At 38.4% G+C, this 17995-nt stretch overlaps 1 protein-coding gene across 7 annotated transcripts; it reads right to left on the reverse strand.

Annotated features, from left to right (window-relative positions):
• Nucleotides 1-6: 6 nt before the first annotated feature.
• BIVM (basic, immunoglobulin-like variable motif containing) lies at nt 7-16134 on the reverse strand. 7 transcript variants are annotated; one of them, XM_027443905.3, is made up of 11 exons: nt 15986-16134; nt 14509-15110; nt 12924-13050; nt 11943-12038; nt 11760-11864; nt 9850-9944; nt 8393-8525; nt 5955-6026; nt 5004-5087; nt 3070-3166; nt 7-2126 (listed from the first exon to the last, which is right to left on the reverse strand). In XM_027443905.3, the coding sequence occupies exons 2-11, from the start codon at nt 14996-14998 to the stop codon at nt 1836-1838; spliced, it is 1590 nt and encodes a 529-aa protein (XP_027299706.1). In that variant the 5' UTR covers nt 14999-15110; nt 15986-16134; the 3' UTR covers nt 7-1835. The 7 variants fall into 7 exon arrangements, with proteins under 7 accessions (XP_027299706.1, XP_027299684.1, XP_012950596.1 ...); XM_027443883.3 differs by lacking the exon at nt 15986-16134 and adding an exon at nt 15738-15893; XM_013095142.5 differs by lacking the exon at nt 15986-16134 and adding an exon at nt 15572-15694.
• Nucleotides 16135-17995: the final 1861 nt, after the last annotated feature.

Genomic DNA, 17995 nt, shown 5'->3' on the forward strand with positions numbered 1-17995 from the left:
AAAAGACAAAGTAGAAAACAAATTTTATTGAATGAGCAAAAGTCTGAAAGTACCCCGTTTTTGGTTTAACAAAAGCAGCGACCTACAAAAACCCTGCGCTCCATGAGAAATCAGTTTGAGTCAAAGAAACAAATCCTTGTGCAGGCACAGACACCCACACGCACAGGGGCACCCGGGCTGAGATGGGTCTGGGCGAACACCTGAAGGAACTCCAAACCGGGGAGGGAAAAAAAAAAAGGGACTGCACATGGACACATGGAAAAACTTGAATCGTTTGCTGGCCCTCTAGAGGTACTGCAGAACATTAGGGATCGGAAGGGACCTTGAAAGATCGTCCAGTCCAACCCCCCTCCTGGCGTGCAGGCAGGTTTTGAGAGTGTCCAGAGAAGGAGACTCCACAACCCCCTGGGCAACCTGTTCCAGTGCTCTGCCACCCTCACCGTGAAGTTTTGTCTCATATTTAAGCAGAATCTCCCATGCTCCAACTTGCACCCATTGCCCCTTGTCCTGTCATTGGGTATCACTGAGAAGAGGCTGGCTCCATCCTCCTGACACTTGCTCTTTACATACTTATAAACGTTAATAAGGTCACCCCTCAGTCTCCTCCAAGCTAGAGACCCAGCTCCCTCAGCCTTTCCTCATATGGGAGATGCTCCACTCCCTCAGTCACCCTCTTGGCTCTGCGCAGAGCTCTCTCAAGCAGTTCCCCGTCCTTCCTGAACTGAGGGGCCCAGAACTGGATGCAATATTCCAGATGTGGTCTCACCAGGGCAGAGTAGAGGGGGAGGAGAACCTCTCTCAACCTACTAACCACACTGCTTCTGATACACCCCAGGGTGCCACTGGCCTTCTTGGCCACAAGGGCACAGTGCTGGCTCATTATCACCCTGCTGCCCACCAGGACCCCCAGTATATCAGAAGGACTGCCAGCAGTTTTCGGCACCTGCATTACCATCATACAAAATTAAAAGAGCAGCACAAAAACAACAGTTTTAAGACTGAACATGGAAAAGAACTGCCAAGAGAATGCTGTGTTCAGCCAGCTTGTTGGGCTAATGGGAAAGGCAGCTTTATAAAACTGAATTTCCCAAGCTTGTGTTATGCAAGTCAGTGCTCTCGAGCTCCCAGGATAAGAAATCAGCTACTGTACCCACAGAGCAAAAGCAGCAAAGAATGTCCCATCCCTGCCACCAGTGATTCCCCTCAGTCTAAAACAGGCATCCAGATAAGGGAAAAGGAACTGGGACCTACTTGACAGAATATGATTATCTGACTGACAGAACTCTACTGGGAACTAGACTGAGAACATACATTCACTTTGTAAATCTGACAAGTTTTTTTTTCCAACCTGTGTGATTTTTCTTTGCACTGGATATCAGCAGCCTTAGTAAAATGGACTGTTGAAAAGAAAGGCAACTAATTTACTTTTATCCTTACACCATATGCAGAATAACCCTTTTTTATGAAGTCATATTACATTTTCATGCTTTTGAGTATTAAGTATTTTCAATTAAGTCTGATTATTACATTGACTGATTTCAATCTGCTCTTTTGTTTTCACAGCTCAGGATATAGTACAATTATTTCAAAAGAAGAGATTGTTTTTTCTGTCATATTTGCTTTTGATTACAAAAAGTACAACAGTCTGTGCTTATGTGTCAGTTTATGTATCAGATCTCATCCATAGCAACCATATAACCAGATTTATTCAATAATTATGAAGCTGTATCTTAAACAATAATTTTTATTCGTACATAACCTAGGACTAATAAATCCCTACCATGTCTTGATTAAAACTAACTTTGATATATCAACTCTACTATCTGAAGTTAATTTTAATCATTTCCATCATAATCATTATAGCTCTGATACCCACTGTTCCTCCTCTCATGAAGATTAGATTTTTTCCACGTAGATTCTTGATGGAAACCAGCACTGAAAGACCGACCCAGTCGTCCGTGCTGCTTTTTAGAGATATTGTCTTCACTCTCAGATTTGGCAATACCTTGTCCTTGTGTTTGGGATTGTTTATCCTGTCTGACATTTCCAAATGGAAAATTCCAAGGACCAAATCTTTGCCAGTTAAGTCTCTGAAAGGCAATGATGCAATGAAGATTTCCTCCAACCTAATCGAAGTAAAAAGGTTATTCATTAAATGCAGATAGACACTTTTGTAACATAAGCAGATATTTGAAATAAAGTTCCTTCAGGGTAACAGAATTCTTAAAACAGGGAAAAAAAAAACAAAAAAAAAAAACACTACAACCACAACACCACCGTACCCACAAACAAACAAACAAAAAACTTCTATTCAATCCATTTTGATCAATTTCTAGATTCCACTACTGTCTTTCTCATCTTTTTAAGTTATCTATTTCATCTTTCATGGGCTAGTATAACCTATCTTCTGCTAGTCTTTTCACTCTCCAGCTATCTTCATGCAAATTATTTGCTCCGGTCCCTTCTCATGTTACTGACACGATCTTCCATAATGTCTCCACATTTGAAATCATCTCTTCAGCCTCATAGAATGAAGATCTGGATTTCTCACAGACTTTTAATCTGGAAGTTAAATACAACCCTTACCCACAAGATATGGGCCTAGCTATTGGAAAGACAGCTGTATGTATTACCAGTAAATAAAAAAGAACAGATGCACATGCATTCTTCTAGATTTGATCCTACCCTACCGTATTTTCTTTCCAGATTACACACAGCTGGAAAGTCGTGCATCAAGAAGATGAGTCCATAATTTATCTGTAGAATATTTCAATACTCGCTGAAGATGTATTTTAAGCCAACAAGATTAAATACTGTGACCAAATATATGGTATTCAAAGACATCCTGGTTTACCCTAGCATATGCCAGGCTACTGCTATATCCTATCTTGTCCTGCAAGTAAATATAAATGACTGGTATTTGAGTATCCACATTTGACTTGTCTTCTGCAGTACTTAACACTTTTTTTTTTTTTTTTTTAGTAAAGTTATCTTACACTGCTTAAGTACGAATAGGTTTCCCAAACTCTACCATGAATTTTCCTCCCACCTTGGTTAACTTTACCTTACCTTCTTTGTTTTTCGATGCTGCAATCCTCTCTCTAGGTGTCGAATATCTAGATATTCTGGATTTTGGGTATTTAGGTCAGTGACAATATCTGTCCACCTGCAGAATAAGATTATTACTACTTGGCTAACAATATGAAGCCTCAACACCACTAAGACTGGTGTACACACATGTAAACAGAGAGCCGAGTCTTTAACAGTGATTTAAAGATAAACAACTGTATAAAGAATTAAAAAGTGTCTCAGTATTGGATATCAAGCTAGATATAAAAGCGCCACTTTTAATCAAAGTTTTCAGGTGATTATTACTGCTCTTGGCAAACAGCTTCCAAAATGAGTAAGAATATCGAGAGTCATTAGTTGCATTGCTTAGCAAATCACCAGCTTGTTAAAGGGTGCAAAGCATTTTAGGCAAGGAGAAACGTTCCTTTTACTGTATTTAATCCTCTTGCTGTTTTGTAGTATTTCATTGGAACCCATATTTTGCTCATCCACTGTGTTCACCAGACAGCTCTCACCGTAACTTAGGTTCCATTCTATTCAAGTCTCATTTGTAATAAACTACCCTGTTTACTCAGATCTTCTAGCTTTCATAGGTCCTTCTAGTCTAACTGAAAGAAATATCCCCACATTCTACACATCTGTAAGCCTTCACATCACCTTTCCAGTTCTTTCAATGTCTAAATACTTGTTTCTCTTTAACATAACCTTCCAAGTTCAGAAAATAGATTTTCATCCCAACCTTTTTCCCCTCCTACCTGAAACACAACTTTTTGCGAGCTTTTGGTGGGACTACAGCAGGAAGACAAATGTCTCCATGATCAAAAATAATATTACAGACTTTGTATTATGTATTCAAAAAGCTTTTGCTGTGCCATCTGTAGCTCATACACCACAGGACATATATCTATCAGCAGGATGCATAGTATTTTGTTTTTCAACACAGCAACCAGTGCATAATATGTTTCTTATTTTGTTGCACTCAATCTCAGGAGTCCAAAATATGCAGGTATTTACAGCTGTGAATATAGTCAGGTCACCAAGGAAAATTAAGTTTTAGGTACTGGGATCGATTTGACTGGCTATGAAACCAGATCAGATAAGCACTTTCAAAAATTTTTTTCAACACAACTGGGAAAATAAAGAGGAAACGAAACAAGTTTTGTGTGCTTCTTCTTTCTCCAAACAGCTCTTTTCCCAATGCAGCAACAACTACAAAAAATCACTCCAGCATTACCTTCTGTGCATAGTGAAGAATTTATTTGGTAAAACTGGAACTGGTTTCCTGAGCAACAGAATTCTTTTGTACTGGTCCCTCCTTCCAGGAATTAGTATTAAGCATTATGAACCAGCATGTCAAGTAAAACTGAGAAAACTGTTCAATTAATTTATCATGACAAATATAATCAATGAGAATTTTATCTAGAACCCTCTAGCTCTGCGTGTGTGTCTAATTTAGTCATCAACTTCTTAGGAAACAGACTTCATCATGAATATAAGGGAACAATGCAGCAGGTTACAGGTTGTACCTACACCTACGCTAGGAGATGTTGAGATATCCAGTGCACCCCCAACATGCAGCCAAGTACTTCATCAGTTGCAGCATAAACTCATCCAAGGTTCACATGGCCTATAAATCACAATTGGCATGATTGCAGGCACCCTGCGTGTCTTTTCTGTCTGACTAATACAAGCTCTGTCACACTCAAGAGAAACAGGCTTTGGCTTTCAGCAACCAACACGTGTCCTGCCGCATGATCTAAAACTGCCAAGCTAGCCTTGAGGTCAAAAAGAAGTTTCTCATTAAAGCACCTGTTTCTCTTAAAACTACAGTATATTTGTTCTTTTGAACAAGTAAGTCAGTCAGTAGCTCCGAGCAGATACATACAAATTGTTCTTAAAGAAAGAACATTTAGAATTCCTACCAAGTAACATACCTTTTACAGTGTATCGTTGGATGTTTTCTGCTTGGCTCTCCAATTAAGATCCAATATTCTACTTCTTGCTGCAAGACACGACCTCTGTTCAATAGAGGATACAATCCCAGTAAGATTTATTGTGCATACTAAAGAAAAAAGAGATTAACATCCTATACATACATGTACTCTTTTTTTTTTTTTTTTCTTTAATGATTATCTGTGTTGTTTTTTTTTCTCACCCAAACTAAAAACAGCTCCTCTAGCATTTTCAATTGCCTACAGGGAAGCTTTCTGTTTCACAAAGATTGAAAGCAAGACAGAAGAGCTATTGCTTATTATTTGGGAGAAAGACAAATCTTCTTCAAAAACAGTGTTACTCAGTTAGCCGGTCTAATATAATATAAAACATATGCAAAAAAATGCAAATAGGAGTTGTGGAAAGCCACATGAGGGAGAACAAACTTCTTCCCCAGTTCTGACTTCTACCAGAGCTACGGAAGAGCCCCTTCCACTCTTTGCAAACTACACCCCACTTAATAATTATTACTAAAAGCCACAGGGTAACCTGGATGAAAATAACTGGTAACTTCAACCGCTTCCTCCTAAGCATCCAACGCAGTAAAAAACAAAACCCTCAACTGATACTGATTCAAGTTAGTTAATTTCAAGAAACTTAAAGGCTGTAGTAGCTGGTTCAGGGAAAATTCATGACAGACCTAAGGGCAGACTGATGAGATACGGAGGCTTGTTCTGTGACTTCCCGTGTGTAATTATCCTGTGAAAAACTAATTTATTTTCAGCCATGACAAAACCTAAGAATTTTCTGCAATAGTCATTAGGCAGCATACATATGGCCTTACCATGTGCAACAATTTGTTTACTTGCTCTTAAAATTCCCTGTAAAATAACAATGTATGCCATCATTCTACAGGCAGGAAACCAAGACGCAGGATAGATTAATTGACTTACCTAAAGTCACACTGGAAGTCTGTGGTTGAACTGGGAACTGAACCCAGGTCTCCCGAGTCCAAATCCAGCAACCTAAGATCATACAGGAAGTCTGTGGGTGACCTAAGAACTGTCTACTAAGCTCAGCCTAGCAGCCTATCTACCCATTTCTTTTTAACCTTAAATGTTCTTAGTTTTATTTTCAAATAAAAACTTCTTACAACTAGAATGCAAAAACAGGTAAGCAAGAACTGCTACAGAATCTATTGACTGTGCTTCTGGAATCTAAACATAATTATTCCCAGTAAGATATCAGAAGATACAAAGAGAACAGGATGGTTCACTAGTTTGAACTCAAGCCTAAAAGAAGAGTATATAAGCTCGAACTCATTACTTCATGTTACGTTTTTAGGAGAGAAAACCTTTTTTATGGGGAAAAAAAAAAAATCCAGTACTGACTTAAAAATAACATCACTAGTGACTGACAGTACATCTCCAAATCATTTCTCTTGTTCATTTCTAACCAATATAAATTCAAACTAGATACATAAGGCATCTTAAGCTTCCACACATTGGACCACACTACTTCTCTAACTGCACTTTCAATCTAGTACACCTTTTTTTTTTTTTTTTTTTTTTTTAAACTCCTTTTCTCTCCCAGTGCACAGTCTTAGTAAGTGATGGAGTAAGCAAGTCATGAACCTTTTGGTAAACTTAAGCAGATTGATGTGTTGGACTTCTATCTGGGGCACGTTTTCTTAACTCTTGTCAAATTGCATGCCAGTGTCAATGAATGGAATCGTAATTAAAAAGCCCACACCTTCTGTATTCTTTTGTTCATATACTAAAAGCTTTCATTAACCCCTTGGTCACAGCCTCATGCTGGGAACAAATGAGATTCATATGATTATGCTTTATTGCCTCCACATAAATACCACTCTGAACTTTAGAAGCCAAGCTAGCATTCTTCATTCCTTGATGTGACACTACAGCTTTCAACACAGAAAAACACAGACTGCTTGGTAAGCAAAATGCAAGAATGAGGCTCGTCTTGCATCAGCAACTATTCTCTTCATTGCTTAGTACTCCATGCTATTCGTATCTGCTAATTTTGTCAGAGATTTTCTTATGCTTATTGATAATACTACTAAATATTGACCAACAGGTGAACCTTGAGACCGCAACACAAACCTGCAGCACATACTGTGCTTGCAAGCACTTTGAGACAGGAAAAACAATTTAATTGTATATGATTCTGTGAACGATGCAAAACTTATTAATAGTAGTACTATTATCATCATTGTTGTTATTATTATTTTCCTGTCTTAATAAACTGTCTTTATCTCAACTCACGGGCTTTACTTTCCCGTTTCTCTCCCCCATCCCAGAGAGAGAGGGGGGGAGGGAGACCGAACGGCCATGTGGTGTTTAGCTGCCAGCTGGGTTAAACCACTGCAAAACTACACTCAGCGTATCATACAGCAGCAAGAAGAATGCCTTACAAAATCTCAGATAAAATTTGCTAAGGCTGAAAATGTTCAAAATCTTGAGACAATCTGTGCTTGTTTTTGTTTTTTAAATCAAGGATATCCCCTAAATTCAGTATGAATACCAATGATATTACCCTTGTTTTAAACCTGTATCAATTCTCCCATTATTTTACCCTGAGTAATCCTGTCACCCTGACAAATCTGAAATTATTCAAGTTGTCATATTTTCATTCTAAAACAATTGGCAAATAAAGTTTCTCCTGGTCTTTCAAAACTACTTCCTCATTGGAAGAGTTGTTTAAGAGCCAAACATCCTATGACAGTTCAGAGATCCCTTCAAGCTTCTCCCTCTCCCTCTTTTCAAGATTCTTGGTAACAAATTGTTCAGTTAGCTTTATTTTCCTAAACCTTAAATTCCCGTTTTACCATCATCATCTTTCTTAGTCAACACTGGAAAAAAAAAAAAAAAAAGGTACATGATCACCATACTGTTGGCTGTACTACAAGATCCTGTTCTCCCCATCTACAACCATTTGTTTCTGCAGTTACAGATTTCATATTTACTTCACAATGGATTAATATCACTGCTAGGCTTTTTGCTTCTCATTTATAGAGAAAGTCACACACAAACTCACCTGCAGTCACCTTACTTTTTCCAGTATACAAGGTTGTATTTTTCAGGCTAGCTTTCTTCATTTGCCCTTCAGGTGGATAACTTACACATCTTTTAGCATCATCTTAGTACCCTTACAGTTTTCTGTTTAAATTCTCTCAATCTAGCTTGTTCAGTTGTGTTTAGTTTTGTTAAGTCAATCCTTTCAAACTACAGCAGTGTTTTGCTATTTCAAACATAAATACTTTTACAACATACAATGAAATGTTATTTTAGGGTAAAAAATGCTATCAACTTCACAGGAAATTCTTTTTGTACATTTTTCCCCTAAGATAAGCATAAGCATATCATCTTACCTATACGCTTTACTAGCTTTTACTGGGGTTGCTTCAAATCCGATTGGACAAAAATAATGGTTCTGGCAATGGTAGATGTAGGCCATTGATTCCTCTTTCAGTCCACGTGTTAGCTTTGCGAGGGCTCCCAAGGCTACAAAAGAAAGTTAATGTTACAATCCACGGTGCTTTGGATCCTCCATATCATATTTAGAAAAAGCGACTTATTTCCTAATATAAAATAGTTACACCTGCTTTTTGTTTTTTTTTTTTTTGTTCGTTTGTTTTCCAATTAAAGGACATGATCTCACAGCGCACACAAAATACAGTGCTCATTTAAAACTTGTAATCTAGTTTGTGTCCTGCCTAGCAGAAAAAAAAAGTTAAGATCTGTCCCACAGTCTTTTCTAGAGAAATTGAATATACAGTATGCATCATATTTAGATCAAAAACATATTAAAAATTACTTTTTTCTCAAAAAAAAAAAAAAAAAAAAAAAAAAGCAAAAGTATCCCAACTTAGGAAACACACATTGCAACATAAGGCAATCCCACTGCTCTAGTCAGACGAAGTCAGATAGCAATGACACTACTGAAACACCTGAAAGCTTTCAAACACTTAGGTGTCATGAGCTCCTTAAGAGTCTCAGAATCACCTCCCATATTGAGGATACCATATTCTGTAACATAACTACAAGACTCAGTTTCAGGGAATGTGAGAAAAAACACTGAAACATGGTATCCCATTTAAGAATTTCAAAAAAATAGCTGAACACACAACAATTGATAAGTGAAGAACAGTTTGCTGGGATTCTCATTTTAATAATCTGCCCCATAACTTTTTTCATCATGGTTTTATCCTTTTAAACTACCCTTCCAGTTAGAAGACAAACAGCCAAACTGAGCCAAAGGCTAATAAACTGTATATAAAACCCTAACTTCTCTTTAGATAGCACACTTAAAAGCATGCATAAAAATGCAGCTTGAGCAGCAACTTAAAAGTAATTACCTAACATTTAGAGTCAAATGCTAGCTAATGGCAGGTATAACAAATGAGTGCACTAACTTAAATGTGTATTTTTAGAAATACAAAACATTTAATAAAGGTATTGCAGTAATACTTTGGTGCTGTATATTCTAAATTTTTATACAGAGATTTCCAAAACATTGAAATAAAAATGTGCTGCTCCCCTGGCATTACAGCAAATACCTCTTCTAGGAAAACTGGATACCTTAAAATTCCATCTTTGTGATTGAAACCACACAGAATCAGAGAATGCATCTTATTTTTTAAAGATTACGGATGAAAGTATTAGCAAAATAAGGGAAAAAGTAAAATTAGAAAAATTAGGCAATTTGGAGTTATTTGATACACGAAACTGGAAACAATAGTAACAATTTATCCTGTCAAATGCTGCACATTGTGGGACTTTTCACTTTATATACTGTAAGATGAATGTTTTAAGATTAGCTGCTTACCAGTTTCTCCAGCTGTCTTGTTCTTCCCATGAGGTTTATACAGAACATATGAGCATCCCTTGATATGGAAGTGATCATTTATTTGCCTAAACCATCTGAAACAATAAGCTTAAAGATTGTAGTAACTCAGTAGTTATTAAATGCAATTTTCTTTTCTCACACTTCTCTCTGCTGGGCAGTTTAGAAAACAAGCCTCAGTGTATTACTAAGCACCTGCCACACTAGTATACAAATTGCAGATGACCAGGGTACATAATACAAACAGATCATTCTATGAAGGTAAATAAATATTCATAACCTTTCCTTTCACTTTGCTTTTCCAGACCTGATACAGAACCATAATAAACAAAGGGCTAGATTTAGAAATGTTGGTCCTATTCTGCAGAATTCAGTCACATCTAACTTTCAATTACTCAGCCTTTAGAAAGGCTCTCAAATTATTAAGTGCTAAGCTTTAGCCATGATTTGTAAGGTGTACAACAGGAATTTTCTAAGACATTAGAAGGCAGGAGACTTCAGTGGGACATTCTGCATATCATGTTGGGCTTCTGTCATATAATTTTTACATTCCCAAAGCATTACAGAAGTCCAGTACCACAACTCCTAACAGCAGAAAGTGACAGCAGATCTGACAAGAGGATTTTGTCTCAGATATTTACTTCACAGCATTACAAGATTCAAATTCACCTCCCCAAAGATAGTACCTCAGTCATAAAACTATGTTATGATGGGTTTGTCTCTTCAGTCCTCCTGTTTTCCAGTCTGCCAAATGCTTAAAATGATTTGACCAGCAAGAAAAACAAATAGATAAATGAGGGTAACTTTTCTGCAGCACATAGAGCACTCAGCAGGGAACAGAAAGAAGGATGCCAGGTATTACTTTTTGCAATACAGACTGTTGGCATAAAGAGACAGAATATTCTGTCGACTTGTTCTATAACGGCTGACATACTCCTAAGAGATGCAAAATCTGTATCTGAGTCTTCTAAGGCACAGAAGGAAGTTTTCATGACAGTCTTCAATGATCTAGACAGTATGCTACTATTTAAGAACAGACTGCTCCCACATTTTCAATCCAGTGCCCACATTCTGTGCCAAAACATATATATTACATTCAAAAAATACTAACTAGATCAAATGTGATTCACAAGGCTAGTACAAAACTGCAAGATTTTTGAATCTCATAAATGGGTAACACACCAAAGCCTTTTTAAGATGTTCAAACCTCGAGGCTCTGTTTAATTCTAAAAGTTTTCTGAGTTTAGTAAAACATGGAATGGACAAAGATTTTAGACCTAACTCGTCAAAATCAGGAAGCAGCAGAGCAGAAAGGAAATAATTTGAAAGTTCAAGCCTTCTGTAATTCCAGGATGAGATGTCTGGGTGAATATGGGTCTAAATAGCTCCTTTGCTCAATGAACTCATTATCTCATTTTTTTATTATTATTATTTTTTTTTATTTTTTTTTTTTTTACACAAAGCTACTAATGTATGAAGAGCCATTTCAGGCTATTTTAATGACAATAACAGGCATTTAACAAAGACAAGAAAATGAGGGTAAAGAACAAAACGAAGGTAAAGAACAAATTTCCTAACCACGAGATGGATTCATTGGAGTATTATACAACCATTAATCAAAATTGAAAGAAAAAAAATTAATACAATTTCATGTTCTCATGATCTAACAACACCTGCACCATACGTAACAGCTAGTGTAAAAACCCTTTGAAAAGTTGCATTGGATACTGTCAGAGCACCCAGATATGCTCTGCTATTTTAAAACTTAAGACAACTATTTTTTTTAAATAGATTAATCACTACCGTGTCTTTAGAGATTGTATGATCTAGTTTTTATCATGACAGTTTTGCATATATTAACTATTTGGCTGCATCAAAAGAATCAACCATACCTCATTAAAGTTGTATTTCCAGTAAATGGACCAAACCTAATGTCTTCAAATGGGGGTTGAAAACCCAGTATGTGTAAAGCTTCTTCTTGAGTAATAGGTGGCAAACTGGAAATAAAGATGTTTAATAAAGAAATTAACACCACATTTTAGACTCTTTAGAGGAAAAAAGTAAGTGTGACTTACCTGCCAGCTCCCAGCGTACTATATAAGAAATTCCAGCAAGATACTAATGAAGAAATTCCACAAGAAGTTTTATACTGAGGTCGGCTAATACAATACCTAAAACAACAAGAACAACAAACACATCAGTAAGAATTCTTTACTTGGTTACTTGAGCAACCTGAACTTCTTTTCTTTGTGTCATGCCCCTGAGGTGCCAAGCTCTACTACAAGGTTTCACTCTGATTGTATAAAAGAATGCATACTTAAAACAAACAGACAAAAAGGAGCAAACATACTAATACATTTCTTTATGCTTGTCAGATATCATATCTCACTATCATACAAACAGGTCAAATTTCTAACAGCACCATAAGAGTTCTGTACAAACGATCCTGTAGGAAAAACGGTTCTACACTAATACAACATAGTTTGATCCTGTCTCTTCTAACATATGATCTTCTAGTAAACTGAGTTTGTGACAATCTAACAAAGAATGCTGTCTGGGCTGCAGATTCTCTAGTCTAACTTCCTAACGTCACAGACATACAATAAGAACCAGAGGAGTTCATTAAACTAAGTGAACTATGTTCATATGATATACATTGAGAGAACTGACAGGTTCTGATCTAGTATTTCCAACTTAAAACAAAAATCAGGAGTAATATATGTATCAGCTCGACACTTAATTTTTGCATGACCGTGCTTGTGAGCTTGCAACTTTTTTAAACACTGAACCCTCACGTAATTTTTTTCCACATTGAAAGGAGAAGTTATTTAAAAACAAAAATGTTTTTAGAATTTCAGAAGATGGGAGGGAAGCTCTTCTTCTTTCTTTACTTTAGAAAGTAAGAGATTTAGTGTGTGTATGTTTAACACGCCCATAGAGTAGATCTATTAAAAATGATTAAGATATAACTCGGGAGTCTTAAATAAAAGAACCAGCAATGGTGTCTATCTATAAATTTTACAGGGATAACCTTAAATGTATTTCATAAATACTACCATCTCCGGAGGTCCAACACTTTCCTCTCCTTCACATCCTCAAGAGCAGAGCGCTGAGGACACTCCCTGTGTTGTTTGCTTTTTTTTTCCACAGATTTTTTCTTTGTTGCTTGTTTCTTCATGTTGCCTGCAAAGCAGATTTCAGAATAAATGAGGAATCCTGTTTACCTTTTACATCTTTCTCCATACATACTTTTAGTAATAGTATGCACCTCAAATAACAGATGATGGCTGTGTTAGTACGCGCAAACTGGGACTAAACATTAATTGATGGATAAAGTAACCATTTGGGTTATTGGTTATTTGGGATTTGTAAAATCCCAAAGCACCCATTAGGTATATAAACAATGGCATGTTTCTCTGGAAAGAATAAATGATAATCTGCTCAACTGTTCAGAGAAGGCAGTCAATCTGAAAACTTCCTGATGAGTTTTATCAGCTGTCCCAGAAACACATTCTGTGAAGATCCTAAAAGGCTGAAAATATGTTGCCAGACTAGAGAGACCAACATGAACAGAACATTACAGAACATTACATCCAGAACATTAAATGCATGGAAAAATATAATTGAACATTTGCTTTTCAAAGCCAAGCTGTGTGACCAGCTACTTTCTGAAAAACTTAAAACTTATACACCCATTCAGTAAGAATAATACACCCCTAAAGCCACTGAGGCAGTGAAAAAACAAAGAGTTCGGTCATGTGTTAGAGTAGAAATATTTGTTCACTTATGAAGTCTTCATATCCAAATAAAATATAATACATTTTAGAGAAACTGACCATCCTGGAAGATGTTATCATTGCTTCTTATATTTAAGGACGCTACCTGTACACATGAAAAAAACAATGGCAATTTTCCAAATTCCTATTTAAGTTTTGCTAGACTGGTCTCACAATAAGATACATAAAACCGCAATTTGACTAGCTAGCCAACACATTAAGGAAAAAAAAAAAAAAAAAAGCTGTAAGTAGATGTAGATAAGCAAAGAATTACAAAACAAAACCATGTGTGTATGTGAGCGTGATTCACACCAGCAGTCTGAGAAAGCACATAGGAGGCAGCAAAGCCAACCGTAACGAAATGGGCCCCCTAATAGCGTAAACATACAGCAAATGAAAATATACACAACTTCATTAGAGAAACCAACTGCTTTCCTAGATAATTAATAATTTAATTTACTTCTTGTCATGAATAAAGCACACCTTTATTTTCAAAACATATCTATGAAGTATCCTCAAACACTTCTGCAAGTGACAATACTGTACTTAACAGGTAGAAGTAATCATTGCATAACACTTCTACTACAGAAGTTTTTAAAAGCCACCAAAACAAACAAAAAAAAAAAACAATCCACACAGTAAAGTACAAGCAAGCCTTGTTTTAGAGCCACTTATCCAGGCAGCTACATTTGGCTTTCATTCCTCCTACCTCACTCTCTCCTTTGCTGATGAGCAAGTTGTTTGAAATGATGTGCAGGCTCTCCTACAGCACTCAAGCAATGTGAGTTGCTGACCTTCCCTCTCCAAAAGCAAACTCTGAAATGAATCCTTTCTCTAACACAACATCCAACGTCCACCACCTCACCTGCTTTGTTCTTATGGTTTGTGGTCACGCTGTTGAATTCTGACTTGTCTATTTCCCATGCCAGTGGAAGCTTTCCAAGACTGCCAGACAAGTCTTCCAAGTTAGCATCTTCACCGTAGATTATGTCTGAAGCACCAGTTTGAACACCCAGCAAGCTAGGTGTGTTATTTCCAACGTTTAAGGCAGCACTGCTTGACAGGCAGGCACTAACTGAAGCACTTGGGCTTTTACAAATAGATGTTACTCTGTTTAAAAAAGCATAGTCTGAGCAAATGGTATAAAATTTCTCTCGTGTATGAGTCACAGGACATCCCCATGGGTAATGCCCATCTCCCCTAGACACCAGCGATGCAGTGGAGGTATCTGACATGCAGTATGGCTTTACGGGATCATGAAGAGAAGCTTCTGGGGATTCTTTTCCAGGTTTCTTTCCAGTGTTTCCATTGTTTCCAGAACCATTCTCCTTTTCCTCTTCCGAAATGTTAGGCATTGAATTGTATTGAAAGAGTATTGTACAGCTATGAATATTTTGGTTTATGTGGTGATTAGCACACAGTTTGCATCATTGCCTCCATTGCCACTGCAAGCTATCGATGAGGTACCTGAAAGGAAGTGAGATGTTAGTACTGGTGCCTTAGTCAACCTAAAAATACACACGAAGAAATATAAATTTCTGAGCCTGCATACTAATACACCGAAAGACCTTTCAAAATATATCAAAACACACATCTAAGCGTCTCTAGAATTCTATAAACAGCACTTTTTATTATTTCTGAAGTGCCAACCACCACAGCGATACTGCAATGGGAACATCATGAGCAAATACCCCCATAAACCTGCACAGGAGCTCAACACGGATTGTAACAGCTCCCTGCGCTTACATAATTGTGGTTGATTACTCCTGCCCCCTTAAGGTCACAATACCTTGCTCAGATAAAGCATAAAATAATTTATACAAGACAACAGACCGCTAAACCGCTTAATTTTGAAGCAGCCTGCACGCTTCTGCCGCAGGCAAAGTTCAAGCGGGCAGAAAATGGCAGTAACCCTCATCCCTGCTCACTGCAAATCAGACAGCAACGCCCGGCAGCAGCCCCGGGGTCCGGCCACCATCCACCAAGGCCCCTCACAGGCCGGGGGGGGGGGCTCCGGAGGTAACGGCCGCGGGGGGGGGGGGGGGGGGGGGTGTTGAGGGCTCCGCTCCGCCGCCCCCGGCCCCTGCCCGTTACCTGCGCGCCTCCCCGCGGCGGCGGAGCGGGAACGAGCGCGCGCCGGAAACGGACGCGGCGCGCGATGGCGGGCGGAGGGAGGGAGGGGGGCGCCTGACGCGGTTGCTGCTCAGTGTCTCAGTGTTCCCCCCCCCCCCCGCTGGTCCCTCATGGTCTCGTCCGGCGGGCCGGGCCTTGCGGGGGGATGTGGGGGAGGCGGGCGGGAGAGGCAACGGGGAAGGAGCGCGGGGGGGGACGGGGGGGGTTACCTGCATGGTGGCTGCCGTGTGGAGGGGCGGGGCTGTGTGGGAGGGGAGCGCTCTCACAAGCCCTCAGCAACCTGGCGCAGGGAGCCCGCGCTCTCTCGGTGTCCGTGGGGCCGCGGCACAAGCGCAGCGAGGATGCTTCAGGAAAACTGTATGAGGAGACAAAAGGTTATTTCAGAAAACGGCGTGTAGAGGTGCAGGAAATGTTTTCTTGCCTCATCCTTGCACTGGTATTTTCAACGTCGGCAAGTACGGTGATTGAAGACGTGAGTGGAGCGCTTTGGGCACAGCCACAATTAATTAAAATGTATTTATATTAAAATAATCCGATTTGTAACATTAAATAATCATTTATATGGCTCACTGTGGTTATTCCAGAATTTTTAAAAAAAAAAAAAGTGAAAAACTTGAAGTGTGTTGCTGAAAGCAGATTCAGCATTAGTACAACATAGTGCCCTCAAACACATGCCCTAATCCAAGCAAGTTTCTGTGAACAGTGCTTCAAATAATGGCAATAAGCGTTTAGATCTCCTCAAAACTCCTCATTAAATCTCCTCAAACACTGGAGGTGGTTGGTAGTTTTCAGTGATGAGGTTGAGCAAAGCGGCAAAAGCTCTATAGGGCTCATTGGCAGGTCAAAGTTTGCCATCCCATGCCCATAAATATGACAAGCCCTATATCAATTTCAGGATTTTGTGTGGCTTCATCCTAAAGCAACCTTCCTCTTGGATGGAGAACAGAACCCCTCCTGCCTTTGCCAGCTGGAAGCCTGTTGAGCCTTAGTCGGCCAACAGCCTTTGAAGTAATTAAACAATTCTGCCTCCAAAGCATTTTTCACTGAGCCAAATTACGAACATTAGGGTAGCAACAATGTTGGCTTTGCCAGCCAGAACTAAAATTAGGTTGTGTGATTTATTTTACAGCTTGTTTGGGTGCTGACAAATAGTGCCAAATCTGTACACAGACTCCCCAAGCTGTATTTATGTGGGGGAAGGAAAACTGGAGGAGAAAGACAGGAGGGTTGAAATGTGTCACCTTTATTTCATCACTGTTGCGTTTTCCTTCATGTGTCAGTGCCCCCCTACTAGGAAGAGCTAGTACACGCTTGGATTTCTACAAGTATGAAATTTATTTTTAAGCAAAAAAAAAATCTAATTAAAGTTCTATTAAAGGAGGCTAGCTTGTTTCAAACAGCAAAGCATAAGCTGAGAAGGAGTGTGATTTCACCTTGTAAAATTCATCCAGAAAGTAAAGATGGGGGAGAGAGAGGAGCTAAAGGATCACAGATATAAAATATGGCCTGCATAATTTTTTAGATTGGAAATTGGAAGTCTTATAACTTCCATACTAGTGGAATGCAGTCCTGAAAAATCATGCCAATAAGAACAGCAGGAGACAAAAAATACATTTTTAAAAGTTGGAACTTGACAATTTTTTAAGGCATTTTGTGATGAGGTTGCTCATTGGAAAAGACTAAATTTATGGGCCCATTTGGCCCTTGCTCAGCCTGAGATTTTCTCAAAGCCATTGATTTCTTGTGTGCTTTTTATAAATACATTTGCAGTATTTCAAAATGCAAAATCCCTTCAAAATTCAAGATTCTTTGATGATGATGTTCAATGTTTCTGTATTGTTTGCCTTAAAGAGAGAAAAACAACAAAGGAAAATTGGAAGTATCTCATGGAACTGAAGTTCTCCCACAAAGAAGCTTTAATTTTGAGAAGGTTTACATAGCTATATGACAAAGAAAAGCATTTGGGTATGTGTACATATGCATTTAAGAACAGCATCCGTGTCTGACACAGTTTCTGCATTTGCTCTTCTGTGTGATAGGAGTTGCAGTGCTTTCAGTCTGGTAATAGCCATGATCAATTTCAAGAAACTGAGGGTTCGTTTTAAACCTCTGTCCCTCAAGTCTTTAAAAAAAAAAAAAAAAAAAAAATCTCTGATTGATAGGATAAATACTCTGGTATTTTCCATGTTGTCTTCCTAATTTGGAAATCCAGATCTTCC

Source organism: Anas platyrhynchos, chromosome 1, assembly GCF_047663525.1.
Source record: "Anas platyrhynchos isolate ZD024472 breed Pekin duck chromosome 1, IASCAAS_PekinDuck_T2T, whole genome shotgun sequence".
NCBI lineage: Eukaryota > Metazoa > Chordata > Aves > Anseriformes > Anatidae > Anas > Anas platyrhynchos.